The sequence below is a fragment of the Setaria italica genome, chromosome VI (assembly GCF_000263155.2).
Source record: "Setaria italica strain Yugu1 chromosome VI, Setaria_italica_v2.0, whole genome shotgun sequence".
Classification (NCBI taxonomy): domain Eukaryota; kingdom Viridiplantae; phylum Streptophyta; class Magnoliopsida; order Poales; family Poaceae; genus Setaria; species Setaria italica.
In genome coordinates, this window is record NC_028455.1 from 14,040,275 (window position 1) to 14,058,903 (window position 18,629).

At 51.3% G+C, this 18,629-nt stretch overlaps 1 protein-coding gene across 2 annotated transcripts in view; it reads left to right on the top strand.

The window, feature by feature from the left end:
* LOC101781254 (formin-like protein 6) overlaps positions 1-18,300 on the top strand; it is a 26,113-nt gene extending 7,813 nt beyond the window's left edge. Inside the window, exons 9-20 of one of the 2 annotated variants that reach the window (XM_012847124.2) lie at positions 528-626; positions 716-757; positions 953-1,033; positions 1,125-1,175; positions 1,251-1,332; positions 2,577-2,671; positions 3,388-3,459; positions 3,570-3,686; positions 4,195-4,263; positions 17,199-17,265; positions 17,372-17,843; positions 17,963-18,300. In XM_012847124.2, the coding sequence (XP_012702578.1) occupies positions 528-626; positions 716-757; positions 953-1,033; positions 1,125-1,175; positions 1,251-1,332; positions 2,577-2,671; positions 3,388-3,459; positions 3,570-3,686; positions 4,195-4,263; positions 17,199-17,265; positions 17,372-17,700 (1,104 nt within the window). In that variant the 3' untranslated portion in view covers positions 17,701-17,843; positions 17,963-18,300. Of the gene's footprint in view, positions 1-527; positions 627-715; positions 758-952; positions 1,034-1,124; positions 1,176-1,250; positions 1,333-2,576; positions 2,672-3,387; positions 3,460-3,569; positions 3,687-4,194; positions 4,264-17,198; positions 17,266-17,371; positions 17,844-17,962 lie in introns of those variants that run through there. The other variant, XM_022827503.1, reaches the window with a different exon arrangement.
* Positions 18,301-18,629: the final 329 nt, after the last annotated feature.

An 18,629-nucleotide genomic window follows, 5' to 3' on the forward strand; every position in this document is an offset into this window, starting at 1 on the left:
CGAGATCGTGATGACCTTGTCCTCTTTCACTGTTGCCGCCGGGAGGTGGCAGGAGAAGATGCAAGCACAGATAGGGACGGGTTTACTGGTTTCACAGTTTCTAACCCGTGTTGAACTGTATCCGTTCCTGCACATACGGGTTGGAACCAGAAACCAGACAAAACCCACACCAACATCTTCAGTGGTCCGGTCTGGTCTGGGTTCACGGGTTCAACGTTTTCGAACCAACCCACGAACAGGCCTATATGCAACAGTTTTTTTACTATGTTAATTTATTGTTGGTGTAACATACTGAAAAATGCTTCTTATAGCTGGCTATGATTGTGGGTAAGTATGATAATAGTCAAAAGAAGTTTATACTTAACATGGAAAAGTTAGTAGGGATGGCTGTTGTGTCAAATGTCGTTGGCACCTAATGGAAATAATCTGGAGGGAATGAATAAGTGCATGTCAATGGTGTTTATTTAGCTACTCAGTTACTTGCATATCTTTGTTAGTAACACCAGCCTGTTTTATGTTTTAAGCAGAGTGCAATTCTGGCCCTGGATGATACTGTCCTGGATGCTGACCAGGTGGACAATCTTATTAAGTTCGCTCCAACTAAAGAAGAAGTAGAACTTCTAAAGGTAATCAGGTCATGCAGGCTCTAGTCTAGTGTTATTTAGAAACCAATATCATATGTTGAAAACAATAATGTTTGGGATATGATTACCAGGGTTACAAAGGAGATAAGCAAGTACTTGGAGAATGCGAACAGGTGACTTGTTTTCTATAGTTTGCTTTACTGCTTTACATCTAAAGTTTAAATTTTTATTGTATATGCATGCCTCTTTTGTGGGAAGGCATCCTGTTGATGTCAGTGTTCCATGAAATAGATAGTACGGTGATTCAAGGCACAAACTTATGATTAGTGTGTCATATATCAATTCTGATGTACACCTTTCTGTTGCAGTTCTTCATGGAGCTTATGAAAGTACCACGTGTAGAATCTAAGCTGAGAGTTTTCTCGTTTAAGATTCAATTTCGTTCTCAGGTTTGGCAACTGGTTCCCTTTCTTGCTATCATGAACTATACTGTTTTGCTTTGCCCTTGTGATATTTGATCTTTTTTCTAACTATTTTCAGGTTTCTGACCTTAAGCGAAATCTGAACATCGTTAATTCTTCTGCAGAAGAGGTAGGCACTTGATATTAATTTAAAATTTGTTGGCATACTGATATTAATTTCTTGTGTTTGCCATGATGTTCATAGATAAGGGGTTCAGTCAAGTTGAAAAGGATTATGCAGACAATTCTTTCTCTGGGAAATGCATTGAACCAAGGCACTGCCAGAGGTAAGAGAAATTGTAAAATTGATACTACTTTAGGAGTTTCATAAATACAAGTTCCTTTTAGGACACAAGGGACATCTGGTGCATTGTCTTGTCTCTCCCATTTAGAATCTAGACATATAATAAGTAAAACAGAGTGTTAGCATTAATCTTGTTACTAGAGAGTTGTGTCCAGGTTCAGCTATTGTCTAGGTTCATTGCTATTAGTGCTAGCTAGATTTCAGCTTCTAGTTAAAGAGAATAATATGCAGATCATATGGGCATCGATTGCATTAATTAGGACTTAGGAGGATACCATGGTGCAGCCCTGTACCAGTGAAAACGATAAGGGTTAGTGTGGCCGCATCCGTGGCGAAGCTTGCGCTAAATTGGAGGAGAGGGGGGAGGGGGGGGGGGGGGGGGCTTGGCCCCTGGTGGCCTAAACTAAGCTCCGCCCCGGGGGTGGATAGACCAAAAGCTACTTGGGCTGTTTTGTGCTTGTGTGCGTGTCCACCCAAGAGAAAAACTAATGTGTTTGTGATAAACACCCAAGAGGGAGTGATTTCCAACAAAGGGTTGCCTTTCAACCCCATCCAAAAAAATTGTTAGTGTAGCAATACCATTTCACTAGGTAAATCTGGTTAAGTGGATAAAGGAGTGCATACATGATACTATCATGTAAAAGTAAAATTCTATTCATGAATTTTCAAAATATCTGGTTAATTATTTTTTTCTTGAGGGTAGGAGATAATTGGCTAGTGTAGTCATCTTAATGCTCATAACCCACAGGTCAACAGTTACTGATAACTAGGCAGTTAGCTAAGCATCATTACATGTTCATGTAAAAAGAATATTTGTGCTAAGTGGTTAGTCTTTTACTTTTTGCGAGATGACTGAATACCTTATCTTATCAAATGAAGCTTAGTTGGACTTTTTTTTTGAGGGCAAGCTTAGTTGGACTTGGGAAGTACTGCTGTAATTTGGGTGTTCAGAACATTGCATCTCAAATTATTGTTCCTTCCAATCTGCTGTGGAGCCTAATTTGTATTTTTTTTTCTTATAAATGGTTGTGAGATGCCATATGGTCAGTTTTCTTTTGAAAGGATTAATATGTTTAGTTATTGCTCGATGCATTTATTGTGATGACAACTTGTATTTACTTAAGTCAATTTTTCATGCCTTAATTTTTTTTTCCTTGTGCCATATCTTTAAATTATTTTTTGCTCTTATTCTTTATGAATGCACTACAGTTCCCTTTGTTTTTTTAGGTTCTGCTGTTGGGTTCAGGTTGGATAGCTTGCTCAAACTAAGCGACACTCGTGCTCGTAACAATAAGATGACTTTAATGCACTATTTATCTAAGGTACCCCCATATTCACTTTTCATGTGATTTCCATTTTTGAAACCCATGTTCCATTACATGATGTCTATATTTAGGGTATAGGTAGGATTAAAATACCCAGACAGCCTAGGGTTTTCCTATTGTATAATTCTCATCATGGCTAGCTCACTTGCTTTATATGGAATTTTTGACAAAGAAACTTTCTCAATTGAACCTAGCCTTGCCTGAAAGAATCACTATGTTATTTGTCTAATTGGGCTAAATGCAAAACCTATTACATACTGTTCAACAGTTGTGTGGTTAGATTTTCTTTATTGGAAGGCATGAACAGGCAGCTATGTATAAACGGATCTGGTTTCAAAGTGCCCACTTATCAACTGTAATATGTTTGTTCACACGGATCATTTCTTAAATGCATTAGTTGTCCTACCACTTCTAAATTTTGTTAATCGAAGGTTAATTTCTTATTTCTAGTGTTTCAATGCACTTTTGGAACTGCATACCTTGTTTGCAGAAACATCAGTGGATCCTGGACTAACTAAGCAATGTAACTTTTAGCTAGACATGTGCTGTGTTGATGTCCTTTGAGTTTCTATTTGCTATATTCATCTCTTGCACTTAAATGTTTAAGTAGAGCTGCTAGCTTTACAAATTCATTCTTTTTGCTGCCTAGCAATTTATATTCATGATTGATATGCTTAGACTGTTAGTAATCTGTCTCAGTCATGTTGCTGCAGGTGCTTTCTGAGAAACTTCCGGAACTTCTAGATTTTCCAAAAGACCTGGCTAGCTTAGAGTTGGCGGCAAAGGTGTAAAATTAAATGTAGTTTCGGGCATTTCGCCACCTTGAATATTAATCATAAGATTGTGCAAACTTCCGGAACACTGATTGTGTTCTTGGTGAACTGATATAATGCAGATACAGTTAAAGTCGTTAGCAGAGGAAATGCAGGCTGTAAATAAAGGACTCGAGAAAGTTGAGCAAGAACTTACTACATCGGAAAATGATGGTCCTGTGTCAGAGATCTTTTGCAAGGTGACTACAACTGCTGCACTTTTATAACCATTCTTTAATAAAAGCAATTAACGTGATTACAGTACTGTATGCACCTAAGTGCTCAATTTAGAAAACCAAGCTGTATTGGTGGTGTGACTGGAAGCCCATGAATGTGGTGGACATTTTCGTAATAAAATGGTAAAGTATTATTTTATTCTGTGCATTGGCAGGGATTGAACCCCACACCACAGCACACTGCTTCTTTCAAATGCCCCAGGCAATCCAATTAGACTAAGGCATTTGTTTGTCCGTAGTTTGCATTTTGCATCTAACACAACTGTTTTTGTTGGTAATGCCAGCACTCATGATCATCTTTTCAATTAATTTGATTACACAGCAATAAATAATGTTTGTGCACCTGGTAGGTTTCTAGAACTATGTGTAGATACCAGTGAGCTCTTTACATGCAATTCTATTTCTTGAATGTATTACCAGTTTATCACCACCATAATTACAGTCAAGTGGTAAACCCATTACCTTTTGGCAGACACTGAAGGATTTTCTCATTGGCGCAGAAGCTGAAGTTAGGTCTTTGACTTCACTTTATTCTAATGTGGTATGCTTTTATCCCTCTGATCAAATTTCATTTGTGCCCTATATCAATCCATTGATTATTATTTCTAGATCCTGTTAGTTAATTGCTCAGCTCATTGCTTCTCTCTTCCTTTTGCAAAGTCAATGGAGCAGGTAGAGCTCCTTGTCTGGCTGTATGGCCACTGCCTGCCGTATAAGGCAGCAGTGCCAAGAGTAGTGGGCAGTATGCCCTGTCTTGTACATAGTACTAGTAGTTGGTAGTGTAGTTGGTAGATACACTCATAGCTTTGTGTACTCTACTTTGACTTTGTGCTCTATAAAGAGTAGATGAGCAGCTGCAGCTCAGGCAGTTCAGCAGCACCAATTAAACCTGTGCAAAGTGTTTGTGCGTGTGTGTGCTGTTCTCTCCTTCTGCCTCCAGCTCTAGTGTGTGTGTGTTGTGTTCTAGGAGTTCTAGGAACTCACCTTGGCCATTGCCAACAAGAGGCATCAGAGCCGCTGTTGAGTGATCAGCAGCGGCAATGTCTGATCGAGGGCGAGGACGAGGGCGTGGGCAGGCTGCCTCCGTTGGGCACCGGCTTTCTCTGTCACCGGAGCGTCGTGGGACGACGTACGTGGTGAAGAAGACGGTGCGGGACATCGGTGGTGCGCAGCACCCCATCCTCACCCGCAGCAACTACGCTGAGTGGGAGGTGATGATGAGGGCTAGGGGCCTTTGGAAGTCCGTGAGTGTCGGCACCACCGACGAGCAGGAAGATCAGATGGCCATGGAGGCCATCCTGAAGGGAGTTCCGGCGGAGTTATCCGTTGAGCTCGGCTCCAAGGACACGTCATAGGAGGCCTGGGAGAGCCTCTAGACGATGCGCCTCGGCAACGACTGCGTGCGGAAGGCCAAGGTGCAGCAGCTCAGCCGCGAATATGAGGCGATCGTCTTCCGCGACGGCGAGGCCCTCGAGGACTCGCGCTGCGGCTCACGACGATGGTGAGCCAGCTGGGGGCGGTAGGCGACACCATCACCCGAGGAGGAGGCGGTCTCCAAGTTCTTGTGGGTCGTGCCATCACGATTCGCCCAGATTGCCATGTCAATCGAGACGCTGCTCGAGATGAGCGAGCTCACGATTGAGGACATCGCAGGGCGGCTCAAGGTGGTTGAGGACCGCGTCGTGGAGGCGCTGACGCACGCGAACACTGGCGGGAAGCTCCTACTCACAGAAGAGTGGGCGGCCTGGGTGCGGGTGTGCCAGGGAGAAGGATCCTCTGGCCAGGGGCGCGGAGGAGCATGCGGCAGGAGTCGTGGAAGGAAGAAGAAAGGTGACGGCGGCAACGGTCGTGTGTCCGCCAAGGCAAATGCCACAATTGTGGTAGAACCGGGCATTGGGCCCGGGATTGCAAGGCGCCACGACGCCAGGAGCAGGCGCACCTCACACAAGGCGAGGATGATGAGCCCACGCTCTTGATGGTGCAGGTGTGCGCCCTCAACGACGTTGAGGCAGAGGATGCACCGCACGCACGCGTGGTGCTCGACGAAACGCGAGCACAGGTCCACCTCGGGGAGGAGGGCGGCGACGGGAGGCAGCTGTGGTACCTGGACTCCGGCGCTAGCAACCACATGACGAGGAATGGCGAGGCCTTCTCCGAGCTCAACACGGGCGTTGTTGGAACAGTGAAGATCGGCGACGGCTCTCGCATGGAGATTCGCTCGGCGGGCACCATCGTCTTCAAGTGCCAGAATGGCGAGCACCGCGCCCTCACTGACGTCTACTTCATCCCCAAGCTACGAAGCAACGTCGTTAGCATTAGCCAGCTCGACGAGCCAGGCTGCCAAGTGCTAATCGACAGCGGCGTCCTACGGATTCGCGACCGCGACCATCGCCTCCTCGCCAAGATAAACCACTCCGCCAGTGGTCTCTACATGCTAGACTTCAAGATTGGGCGGCCAATCTGCCTGGCGGTGCATCACGATGACCAGGCGTGGCTCTGGCATGCTCGTTTCGGGCACTTGAGCTTCGACGCGATGGCACGGATGGCGCGCCAGGAGATGGTGCGTGGCCTGCCCAGGATCGAGCACGTCGGGGAGCTGTGCGACAGCTGCCTCGCCGGGAAGTAGAGGAGGAACGCGTTCCTGAAGATGGCGAACTTCCGTGTCGAGGATCTCCTAGAGTTGGTCCACGGAGATCTTTGTGGGCCAATCACGCTAGTGACGCACGACGGACGGCGCTTCTTCCTCCTCGTGGTGGATGATTGCAGCCACAAGAAGCAAAGACGAGGCGGCGACGGCGATCAAGCACTTCAAGGCGCGCGTCAAGGCAGAGACGGGTAAGAATTTGCGCGTGCAGAGGACGGATCATGGTGGGGAGTTCAACTCCATTGAGTTTGGACTCTACTGCGTGGAGCAAGGCGTTCAGCGCCACCTCACCGCGCCATATTCCCCGCAACAGAATGGCATGGTGGAGAGGAGGAACCAGATGATTGTCGGCATGGCGCGAAGCATGCTCAAGGCCAAGAAGATGGCGGCGGTGTTCTGGGGTGAGGGGGTGAGCGCCGTGTTCATCTTGGACCGCTCGCCGACGAAGAGCTTGAAGGGGTCAACACCGTTCGAAGCTTGGCACGGACATTCCTCTGGACGTTTGACTGCGTCGGGCATGTGAAGGTGACGAGGCCGGGGCTGAAGAAGCTTGATGATAGGAGCACACCAATGGTGTCCTTGGGCTACGAGCAAGGGAGCAAGGCCTACAGGCTCAGCGGGTCGTGGTGTCGCGCGACGTCGTCTTTGACGAGGTGGCCAGCTGGGACTTGGAGTCCAGTGGAGGGGAAGAGGTGGCCGGCGGTGGAGGGAGTCACTTCATGATCGAGTACGCGGAGCTCCACGCCTGCAGCGAAGAAGTAGAGGCGGATCAAGGAGGGGCGGGACAGGGGAAGCCACGCCGCCGCCTTCCTAGGAGGGGGATCCCCTGCTCCAGGAGAAGGGGAAGGCGCTGAAGGACAGGTGGGTGGAGCCGCCGTACCATCAACACCCATCGGAGGGGCGTAATTCGTCACTCCGCTGCCTGTGGTGTCCTTGCACCTTAACGCCAGCTACGACGGTGAGATGCTCCTGTTCCGCTTCCTCTTCGACTACATTGGCGACGAAGAAGTCCCTGGCTTGGCGGCGCGCGAGCTGGGGAACCATGAGCTGCATTTGGCCAGCGTAGAGGAGCCGTCCACGTTCAAGGAGGTGGAAGAAGACCATCGGTGGCGCGGGCGATGATCGAGGAGATGAACTCGATCCAGGACAACAAGATGTGGGAGCTTGTTGATCCGCCGGCAAATTGCTGACCAATTGGGCTCAAGTGGGTGTTCAAGGTGAAGCACGACGAGCGCGGCAATGAGGTGAAGCACAAGGTGCAGCTGGTGGTGAATGGCTTCGTGCAACGGGAGGGGATCGACTTCAAGGTCTTTGCTTCGGTGGCGCGGATGGAGTCCGCGCGCCTACTGCCGCACTCACGGCGAGCAAGGATTGGGAGGTGCACCACATGGACGTGAAGTCCGCTTTCCTCAACAAGGAGCTTGTGGAGGAGGTGCACGTACAGTAGCCGCCGGGATTCATCGTCACCGGTGAGGAGTGCAAGGTGCTTGGCTTGCGGCAGGCACCAAGCGCATGGAACACCAAAGTGGACGCGAGTCTGGTGTCTCTCGGCTTCACCAAGTGCGCGACGGAGCACACGCTCTACACCCGGCAAAAGGAGCGCGGGAACTTGATCGTCGGCATGTACGTCGACGACCTGATCATCACCGGCTCGGAGCGGCAGCACATCAACGACTTCAAGGAGATGACGGCACTGTTCCGGATGAGCGATTTGGGATTGCTCAGCTACTACCTCGGAATCGAGGTGGAGCAGGGAGAGCGCGGCATCACCCTCCGGCAGAGCGGCTACGCGAAGAAGCTGCTCAGGCACGGCGGGATGGATAGCTACAAGCCGTGCTAGTCCCCAATGGAGGAGAAGATCAAGCTACCAAAGGACAGCTCTGCTCCGAAGGTGGACGCAACGAGCTACCGGAGCATCGTCGGCGGACTGCGCTATCTGGTGCACACAAGGCTGGACATCGGTTTCGCCATCGGCTACCTAAATCGATTCATGGAGGATCTGCGGGAGGACCACATCGCCGCGATCAAGTACCTCCTCCGCTACATTGCCGGGATGATTGAGTACTGGATCACCTATCCCTAGGAGGGGAGGGGCACGGCTGGAGCTGACTAGTTTCAGCGACAGCGACATGGCGAGCGACATCAACGAGCTACCGGAGCATCGTCGGCGGACTGCGCTATCTGGTGCACACAAGGCTGGACATCGGTTTCGCCATCGGCTACCTAAATCGATTCATGGAGGATCTGCGGGAGGACCACATCGCCGCGATCAAGTACCTCCTCCGCTACATTGCCGGGATGATTGAGTACTGGATCACCTATCCCTAGGAGGGGAGGGGCACGGCTGGAGCTGACTAGTTTCAGCGACAGCGACATGGCGAGCGACATCAACGGGCAGCGCAGCATGGTGGGGATCATCTTCTTCCTCGGATCATGCCCAATCTCCTGGCAATCCCAGAAGCAGAAGGTGGTGGTACCTCCGAGGTAGAGTACATAGCAGCCGCCACCGCATGCTGCCAGGGGATTTGGCTAGGGCGGCTGCTGCGGGAGCTTACCGGAGAAGAGCTCCGCGTGTCGGTTCTCCTGGTGGACAACAAGTCTACCATTGCATTGGCAAAGAACCCTGTCCTCCACGACCGCAGCAAGCACATCGACACCAAATTCCACTTCATCCATGACTGTGTCGACGGAGGACGCATCAAGCTCGAGTACGTCGAGACTGGTCGACAGTTTGGGGACATCCTCACCAAGCCACTTGGTCGTCTTCGACTCCAGGAGTTAAGGAACAAGATTATCAAGCAAGAGCATCACAACTAGGGGAAGGATTGTTAGTTAATTGCTCAGCTCATTGCTTCTCTCTTCCTTTTGCAAAGTCAATGGAGCAGGTAGAGCTCCTTGGCCGGCTGTATGGCCACTGCCTGCCGTATAAGGCAGCAGTGCCATGAGTAGTGGGCAGTATGCCCTGTCTTGTACATAGTACTAGTAGTTGGTAGTGTAGTTGGTTGATACACTCATAGCTTTGTGTACTGTACTTTGACTTTGTGCTATATAAAGAGTAGATGAGCAGCTGCAGCTCAGGCAGTTCAGCAACACCAATTAAACCTGTGCAAAGTGTTTGTGCGTGTGTGCTGTTCTCTCATCCCCTTCTTCTACCTCCAGCTCTAGTGTGTGTGTTGTGTTCTAGGAGTTCTAGGAACTCACCTTGGCCATTGCCAACAGATCCTGCTTCTACCAATGAAATGAAAGTGGACAAGGAATGTTGGAAGGACATAAATGGCTAATTGGTACAGGGGATTTATTTGCATATAAACATGTAAAATATGAAAATTAAATCGAGAAGAATTCAACAACTCAAATTTGAAAGACAGGAAACTTTAAAGTTCAGGAATCAATTTGAAATAAAAGATTTATAGATTCTACTAGAAATGTATTACACACTATGTACTTCATATGATGATGAATTTCTCTCTCTCACCTTTTGCAGTCTTGCATTTTTTTCTTTCATATTTTTAGTCATCTTATGACCATACTGTCCGGTTGTTACACTATGTATTTGTGCTAAGAGGTTTCTGTCAATTTGATGTTTTTTCCCCTTATTACATGTTTAGATATAAGCTGTTTTTAATTTAAATTGTTCCTTTATTTATTCTTTTATTACTGGTCATATATTACTTTTCATTTATCTTGAGTTTATAATATTTTCTTGTTTTTTCAATTCAATCTGATGAAGTTTCTGCAAAGTGTTGATTGTTTTTCTTTGTTGATAAATAAAATTCATTGCATAATTCAATATCTTAATTATTATTTGTAGTATGGAGCTGTAGGCTGCCAAGTACTTAAATTTGGTTAGAATGGATCTTTTGATTGATAAGAAAAAGCTTCTATTGAGCATTTTATTTATTAAGTTTTTTTTACTATTTTTGGCACGTTTCTCTATCTTTCTCATAGTTTCAACTTTCAACTAGTTCTCCTTTCAATGCGAAGATTTGATTTCGAGGATTTCGACACTTTGTTTTCTCGTAATTGTTGCATTTTGCCCCCTTTTTTTCAAAATTTGACCATAATTATTTATTTGGGAAAATTGCAAAAAGCCCACCTTCTGGTTTAGGGGTTTGTCCAAAATACACTTAGAACTTCTTTTTCGTCAGTAACCAACCCACAACTATTTGTTTGTGTCAAAAACCCCCCTATGGACATTTGACTGCATGATGTAGCGCTTGTATGGTTTCAAGGGTAGCATGGCGATATAGGGCATCCATGTAATCCAATTTAATAATTCATATAGTGCACTTTCTACTTGCTGGATAAGTCTTGGCTTTCTTGTGGGGTTGCTGGACAGTGGGACTGCTGTCCTCCTTGTTGACTGGAGGAGGACAGTGGGGGCTGCTGCAGCTGGACAGTGGGACTGTTGTCCTCCTTGTTGACTAGAGGACAGTGGGGCTGCTGTAGATACTGCTAGTCCTTTGTTGACTGAAGGAGGACAGTGGGGCTGCAGCATATGCTTGCTGCAGCACCATTTTTGTTGACTACTTTTAGGGTAGGACAGTCCTAGGCATCTTAGACTAGATAGGACAGCATCAAAAAGGCATCTTAGACTAGCATATGCCTTGATGCTTGGCTGGTTGGCTGCTCGGCCAGCTATAAATATGTATCCCCAACCCTTGGTTGGATATGGTATTGTGGAAAGAAAACCCAGAAAATTGCCCCAACTCTTCCTAGTGCCATCCTCTCGATGAGAGTTACAGTTCAGATCCTAACAACAGAGTTACAGTTCAGATCCTAACAACTGGTATCAGAGCCGTACTATCCTGTAGCTTGAACATCTCCTGCTCACAACCCTCCCCAGCCACCTTTCGTCCCCAGCCGGTAGCAGAAGCACCGACTGTCCCTGCTCACTCCTCTCCCTCCACGCAGACGAGCGGCAGCTCGTCGGAAGCAGCCTCTTCCCCACGCAGCCCCCCGGTAGCGCACTATGTCCGCAGGACAGTCTCAGCACTCGGTCGCCTCGAGCGCACGACGTCGGCAGGAGGCCGAGCTCGCTGCGGCAGAGGAGCGTACCCGAGTGGCGGCGGAGACCGCTGCGGCGGCGGCAAGGGCGTCGAGGCTGGCGGCGGCGGAGCTGGCTGCAGCAAGGGCGGAAGCGGAAGCGGCGGCGGCGGCAGATGCCGCACGTGCGGCGGCAGCGGAGCTCGAGACTCTACGTGGCGGTAGCATCAGCAGCGCTACCTCTGCCGATGGCGGTACCGACGTAGAGCTCGTGCAAGCAAGGGAGGCAGCGCAGGAGCGGGCGGCGCAGTGGGCAGCCGAGCACCCCCGCGGGCGCGGCGGCGGCAGCCTCGACGGGCGTGCACGCGCCGGCGGCGCTCCAGGCGGGGGCGCGCGCGACGACCGTGTTCCTGGCGGACATGGTGACCGCGACTTCCAGGGCGACCCGCACATCGAAGTCGCACTGGAGGTCCAGCGATTGCGGGAGAGGGCTGCCCAGCTGGAGGCGGAGATGGAGTTCGATCGACGACACGGCGGCCGGGTCGACGGAGAGCGCGGCCCTTACAGGCAGCGTGGCTCTCCCTCCCCGGACCGTCGTCATGGCCGCCACGGGGCCCATGCTGTTGTCAGGGAAGTTGGCCCCGGTGGTGGGTGGCCTACCCTCACCAAGACCAACTACGTCGAGTGGGCCGCGGTGATGAGGGTGAGGCTCCAGGTGCGGCACATGTGGGAGGCAGTCCGGTACGGCGACGTCGACTACGATGAGGATCGACGGGCGCTGGACGCCCTCATCGCTGCAGTCCCGCCCGAGATGCAGTTCTCGCTTTCCCAGAAGCGAACTGCCAAGGAGGCTTGGGACGCCGTCGCTGCGGCACGCATCGGTAGCGATCGCGCCCGCAAGTCCACACTGCAAGCACTTCGCAAGGAGTGGGAGAACCTGGCCTTCAAGCCAGGTGAGGACGTTGATGACTTTGCTCTCCGTCTCAACACTCTGTTGCAGAAGATGGTGCAGTACGGCGACGACACCTACGGCGAGGAGAGAGCTGTCGAGAAGCTCCTCCGCTGCGTACCCGAGAAGTACAAGCAGATCGCTCGCTCGATCGAGTCTCTACTGGACCTCTCCAGGATGTCGATCGAGGAGGCGATAGGTCGCCTCAAGGTCGTCGACAGCGACGAGTCACAACCTCCCTCAGGGCCCGTCATCATCGGCGGGAAGCTCCATTTCACTCAGGAGCAATGGGAGGCCCGCCAAGGTGATCGGAAGAAGGGGGAGCCTTCTTCCTCGACAGGCGGCCGCAGGCGCGGCAAGCCACGCAAGGCGCCCAAGGCTCGACGAGGTGCCGAGGGCGGTGCGCGAGGAGGCGCCCAGGGTGGTGCTGGCGGTGCACGAGGAGGCGCCCAGGGTGGTGCCGCCGGCGAGCACAGGCCGCCACGAGACGACACGTGCCGCAACTGTGGCAGGCTTGGCCATTGGGCCAAGGACTGTCGACAGCCAAGACGCGGCCAGGCTCACGTCGCACTAGCGGAGGAGGAGGAGCCAGCTCTGCTCCTGGCACATGCAAGCATCGAGCTAACTCCAGCGGCATCGGCCGCAGCGGTTCTCCTCCACCTTGACGAGCCGAGGGCACATGCCTTCCTCGGCGACGGCTCCAGCAACGCTAGGACTGAGGGGTGGTGCCTCGACACCGGCGCTACCCAGCACATGACCGGTCGGCGAGAGTTCTTCACCGAGCTTGACTCTAGCATCCGAGGCACCGTCAAGTTTGGGGATGCCTCCGGCGTAGAGATCAAGGGCGTCGGCTCCGTCATCTTCACCGCCGAGTCTGGAGAGCACAGGCTGCTCACCGGAGTGTACTACATCCCCGCGCTGAGGAACTCTATCATCAGCTTGGGACAGCTGGAAGAGAACGGCTCGCGCGTGGTGATCGACGACGGAGTCATGAGGATTTGGGACCGCCGTCGTCGCCTCCTTGCCAAGGTAACCAGAGGCGCAAATCGCCTCTACATCCTTAATGTGCAGGTGGCACAACCCTTCTGCCTTGCTGCTCGTCGGGACGACAAGGCGTGGCAGTGGCACGAGCGCTTCGGGCACCTTCATTTCGAGGCCCTGAAGCGGCTCAGTGCCAAGGAGATGGTGCGAGGCCTACCATGTCTTGATCACGTGGAGCAGTTCTGCGATGTCTGTGTGTTGACAAAGCAGAGGCGGCTCCCATTTCCCCAGCAGGCGAGCTTCCGAGCCAAGGAGCGGCTCGAGCTCGTGCATGGGGACTTGTGTGGCCCGGTGACACCGGCCACACCCGGAGGACGACGCTACTTCTTGCTGCTCGTCGACGACCTCTCCCGCTACATGTGGGTGATGGTCCTCGGCAGCAAGGGGGAGGCTGCGAACGCCATCAGGCGCACGCAGGCTGCTGCGGAGGCGGAGTGTGGCCGCAAGCTGCGCGTGCTGCGCACCGACAACGGCGGCGAATTCACGGCGGCTGAGTTCGCGTCGTACTGCGCTGATGCGGGCATTCAGCGCCACTACTCCGCGCCGTACAGCCCGCAGCAGAACGGCGTCGTTGAGCGGCGCAACCAGACGGTTGTGGGGATGACTCGGGCCCTCCTCAAGCAGAGGGGGATGCCGGCTATTCTCTGGGGAGAGGCGGTGGTGACGGCCGTCTATATCCTCAACCGCTCGCCCACCAAGGCGCTCGACGGCAGGACGCCATACGAGGCTTGGCATGGGCGCAAGCCGTCGGTGTCCCACCTGCGGGTCTTCGGCTGCCTCGCGTTTGCCAAGGAGCTTGGCCACATCGGCAAGCTTGACAACAGGAGCACTCCAGGAGTGTTCATCGGTTACGCGGAGGGCTCGAAGGCCTACCGCATTCTCGACCCGGAGACACAGCGTGTGCGCACAGCGCGCGATGTTGTGTTCGACGAAGGGCGAGGATGGGCGTGGGACAAGGCGGTGGATGACGGTTCGACTCCGACGTACGACGACTTCACTGTCGAGTACGTCCACTTCGAGGGAGCTGGGGGAGTAGGCAACTCTTCTTCGTCGAGCGTGCCTACCCCGGTCCCCGAACCTCCACCGACTCCGACGCCTGCTACTCCGGCAGTGCCACGCTCTCCAGCCGCGACTTCAGCTGCGACGAGCTTCTCGCCGGCACCACCACAGCCGGCGATGCCACGTACTCCAGCACCGACGGCCACTCCTCCGGGCACGTCTCCTCCAACACCAGCTCATGTCGAGCACAGCCCGGTGGAGTTCGCCACTCCGCTCTCTCATGACGAGGAGCGCATCAACGCGTACCACGACGGCGAGCAGTTGCGGTACCGTACGATGGAAGACCTCCTCGGCGACCAGCCGGTGCCGGGACTGGTGCCTCGCGACCTGGAGGCACAGTTGCACCTTGCATGCGACGATGGCGAACCTCGGTCTTTCGCGGAGGCCGAGAGACACGCGGCATGGCGCGCTGCGATGCAGTCGGAGATGGACGCGGTTGAGAAGAACCGCACCTGGGAGCTTGCTGACCTCCCTCGTGGTCACCGCGCGATCACCCTTAAGTGGGTGTTCAAGCTGAAGAGGGATGAAGCCGGTGCCATCGTCAAGCACAAGGCTCGCTTGGTGGCACGCGGGTTCGTGCAGCAAGAGGGGATCAACTTCGACGATGCTTTCGCCCCCGTGGCACGGATGGAGTCCGTGCGACTCCTCCTTGCGCTGGCCGCCCAGGAAGGCTGGCGCGTTCATCACATGGACGTTAAGTCGGCGTTTCTTAACGGCGACTTGAAGGAGGAGGTCTACGTACACCAGCCGCCGGGCTTTGCGACCCCCGGCAAGGAGGGCAAAGTGCTGCGCTTGCGCAAGGCCCTCTATGGCCTGCGGCAGGCTCCGAGGGCGTGGAATGCCAAGTTGGATTCCACGCTCAAAGGGATGGGCTTCGAGCAAAGCCCGCACGAGGCGGCCATCTACCGGCGGGGCAATGGAACAAATGCTCTGCTGGTGGGTGTCTACGTCGACGACTTGGTGATCACCGGCACCAAGGATGCGGAGGTGGCGGCGTTCAAGGAAGAAATGAAGGCCACCTTCCAGATGAGTGACCTGGGGCCTCTCTCCTTCTACCTGGGGATCGAGGTGCACCAGGATGATTCCGGGATCACGCTTCGACAGACCGCCTACGCCAAGCGCGTCGTGGAGCTAGCCGGGCTCACCGACTGCAACCCAGCTCTCACTCCGATGGAGGAGAGGCTGAAGCTGAGCCGCGACAGCACGACGGAGGAGGTAGACGCTACGCAGTACCGGCGTCTTGTGGGGAGCCTTCGCTATCTCGCCCACACACGGCCGGACTTGGCATTCTCCGTCGGCTACGTCAGTCGGTTCATGCAGCGACCGACGATGGAGCACCAGCAGGCCGTGAAGAGGATCGTCCGCTACGTGGCGGGGACCCTCGACCACGGTCTCTTCTACCCGAGGTGTCCCGGGGCGGCACACTTCGTCGGGTACAGCGACAGCGACCACGCCGGCGACATCGACACCAGCAAGAGCACGAGCGGGATTCTCTTCTTCCTCGGCAAGTGCCTCGTTAGCTGGCAGTCGATCAAGCAGCAGGTGGTGGCGCTGTCCAGCTGCGAGGCCGAGTACATAGCGGCCTCCACTGCTTCGACTCAGGCGCTTTGGCTTGCCCGACTGCTCGGTGATCTCCTTGGCAGAGACACTACAGCGGTGGAGCTCAGGGTGGACAGCAAGTCCGCTCTGGCCCTGGCAAAGAATCCCGTTTTCCATGAGCGGAGCAAGCACATCCGGGTGAGGTACCACTTCATCCGAGGCTGCTTGAAGGAAGGAAGTATCAAGGCGAGCTACATCAACACCAAGGATCAGCTTGCGGACCTACTCACCAAGCCCCTTGGGAGGATCAAGTTCCTTGAGCTCTGTTCCCGGACCGGGATGGTCCAACGTTCCCACAAGACGATGCACAAGGCTTAGGGGGAGAATGCTGGATAAGTCTTGGCTTTCTTGTGGGGTTGCTGGACAGTGGGACTGCTGTCCTCCTTGTTGACTGGAGGAGGACAGTGGGGGCTGCTGCAGCTGGATAGTGGGACTGTTGTCCTCCTTGTTGACTAGAGGAGGACAGTGGGGCTGCTGTAGATACTGCTAGTCCTTTGTTGACTGAAGGAGGACAGTGGGGCTGCAGCATATGCTTGCTGCAGCACCATTTTTGTTGACTACTTTTAGGGTAGGACAGTCCTAGGCATCTTAGACTAGATAGGACAGCATCAAAAAGGCATCTTAGACTAGCATATGCCTTGATGCTTGGCTGGTTGGCTGCTCGGCCAGCTATAAATATGTATCCCCAACCCTTGGTTGGATATGGTATTGTGGAAAGAAAACCCAGAAAATTGCCCCAACTCTTCCTAGTGCCATCCTCTCGATGAGAGTTACAGTTCAGATCCTAACAACAGAGTTACAGTTCAGATCCTAACACTACTTACACCTTTTTTGGATTCACCCTCTTCAGGCATGGGAAAATACAGTGACAGGTTTGATTTGATGGTCCAAAAGATGCTGTAAGCCATGCATATGGTATCTTGTCACACTGCAAACTGCACAAGTGATGTAAAATGCATAGAACAGCATTTAGGGGTTATTTGACAACCAAGAGTTGTGGATGTGAAACTGACAAAAAGTTACAAGTTTGCAATTGGTTGTCATAGGCTTACTGACCTCTAGCTCTTTTTAAATCGGAAGCTTATTTTTTTTATTTACAACCCCACCTTGCCCCCAAGTGTCATTAGTTTTGGTCTCTTGAATTGCTTATTTAGATTGCAATTCGAAATTTATCCTAAACTTACTTCAACATCTGCAGGGCAGAAATGCTGATGCATTAGCACTTTATTTTGGAGAAGACCCAGCGCGATGTCCATTTGAGCAAGGTGCACTTGCGCACCTATTGTCCTGAAAATATTTTTGGCTCATCTATGGGTTCGATACTGCTTTCTTAGATTTTTTTTCACAAATGTTTTCCCTTTGTTTTGGCAGTAGTCACAACACTCCAGAACTTTGTGAGATTGTTCACACGCTCCCATGAAGAGAACTGTAAGCAACTGGATCTTGAAAAGAAGAAAGCTCTGAAGGAAGCAGAAGAGAATAGTAAGCAACTGGACCTGGAAAAGAAGAAAGCTCAAAAGGAAGCAGAAACAGACAAAACGAAGAATAAATCTGATAATGTGGAAGGTTGTAAGAAAGAATCAGAAAATGATAAAGCTTCTATAAAGGAATCAGCAGATGAGAAAGCTAAGCTAAACAATTCGATCAAAGAGCTAGATATATCACTTCAGTCACCTGCACAAACTGCCAGTGCCAAATGAATACAGCACCGGATGAACTAAGAGCAGTAGCAACGGGGGAGGAAAACTGGTTGTGCTTGCTCTCAATAGTGCTCTCTCTCAGTTAATGTGGATCTGGCATTGAAGTAAAACTAGCCGCAACAAGGAAGCCACTAACTGCACTGGTAAGCATCACAGCATTTTGTCAATCTATAGAAGAGTTTAATTCTTTATCAATAAGGAACGTTTCAGTGTTGGATTAGCGCTATTGTTCAGCTCATTTCATAATAAATATTTCCTGCAGTTAATACTTTCTCAGGGGATTGTTGAAGAAACTACCCTGGCGACAAGATGTACAGATCTGACATAATAATAGTCTCTCTTTTGGGTAATAGATTATCCTTACAATTTTGTTAATCTTATTGATTACATGTAGCTAATGTCTGGCATCATGTAAAAAAATATCAATAGAATGACTGCTGATGTATGTCTAGGTAATTAGTTTTTTTTTTGTAGCTGTTGTTGTAAAAATAAAGTTCCGTTTGTACGGGATTTTGTTGTAAAAATAAAGTTCCGTTTGTACGGGATTTTGTTCCTTTAGTCTGTTTTTGGTTGGGCAAGTAGGCCCAACTGTTCGCCCCAGCTTGGATGAATGTACATGTGAAACTTCAATTCTGCAACTGTAAGAATTGTACAAATGTGTCGCCAGACTTTAAAAAAAATTAGTGACATAGGAGAATAAATAAAGTTCATTCCGCAAGGGCCAAAAACTAGTGTAATTTAAAAATAAACCATTCAACTACAATGTTAAATTTGTTCCTTTTGTAACATACCATTCAGCCTAGCGTGGCTGCTTAGGCTGTTCCACCAAAAATCTGATAGCTGTTCAGATTTGTAAATTAGTGTCCAAGAAGCGCAACCCCGATGACCCACCGCCGAACGTTCCTAATACTAAGAATGCCGCTAGCCTT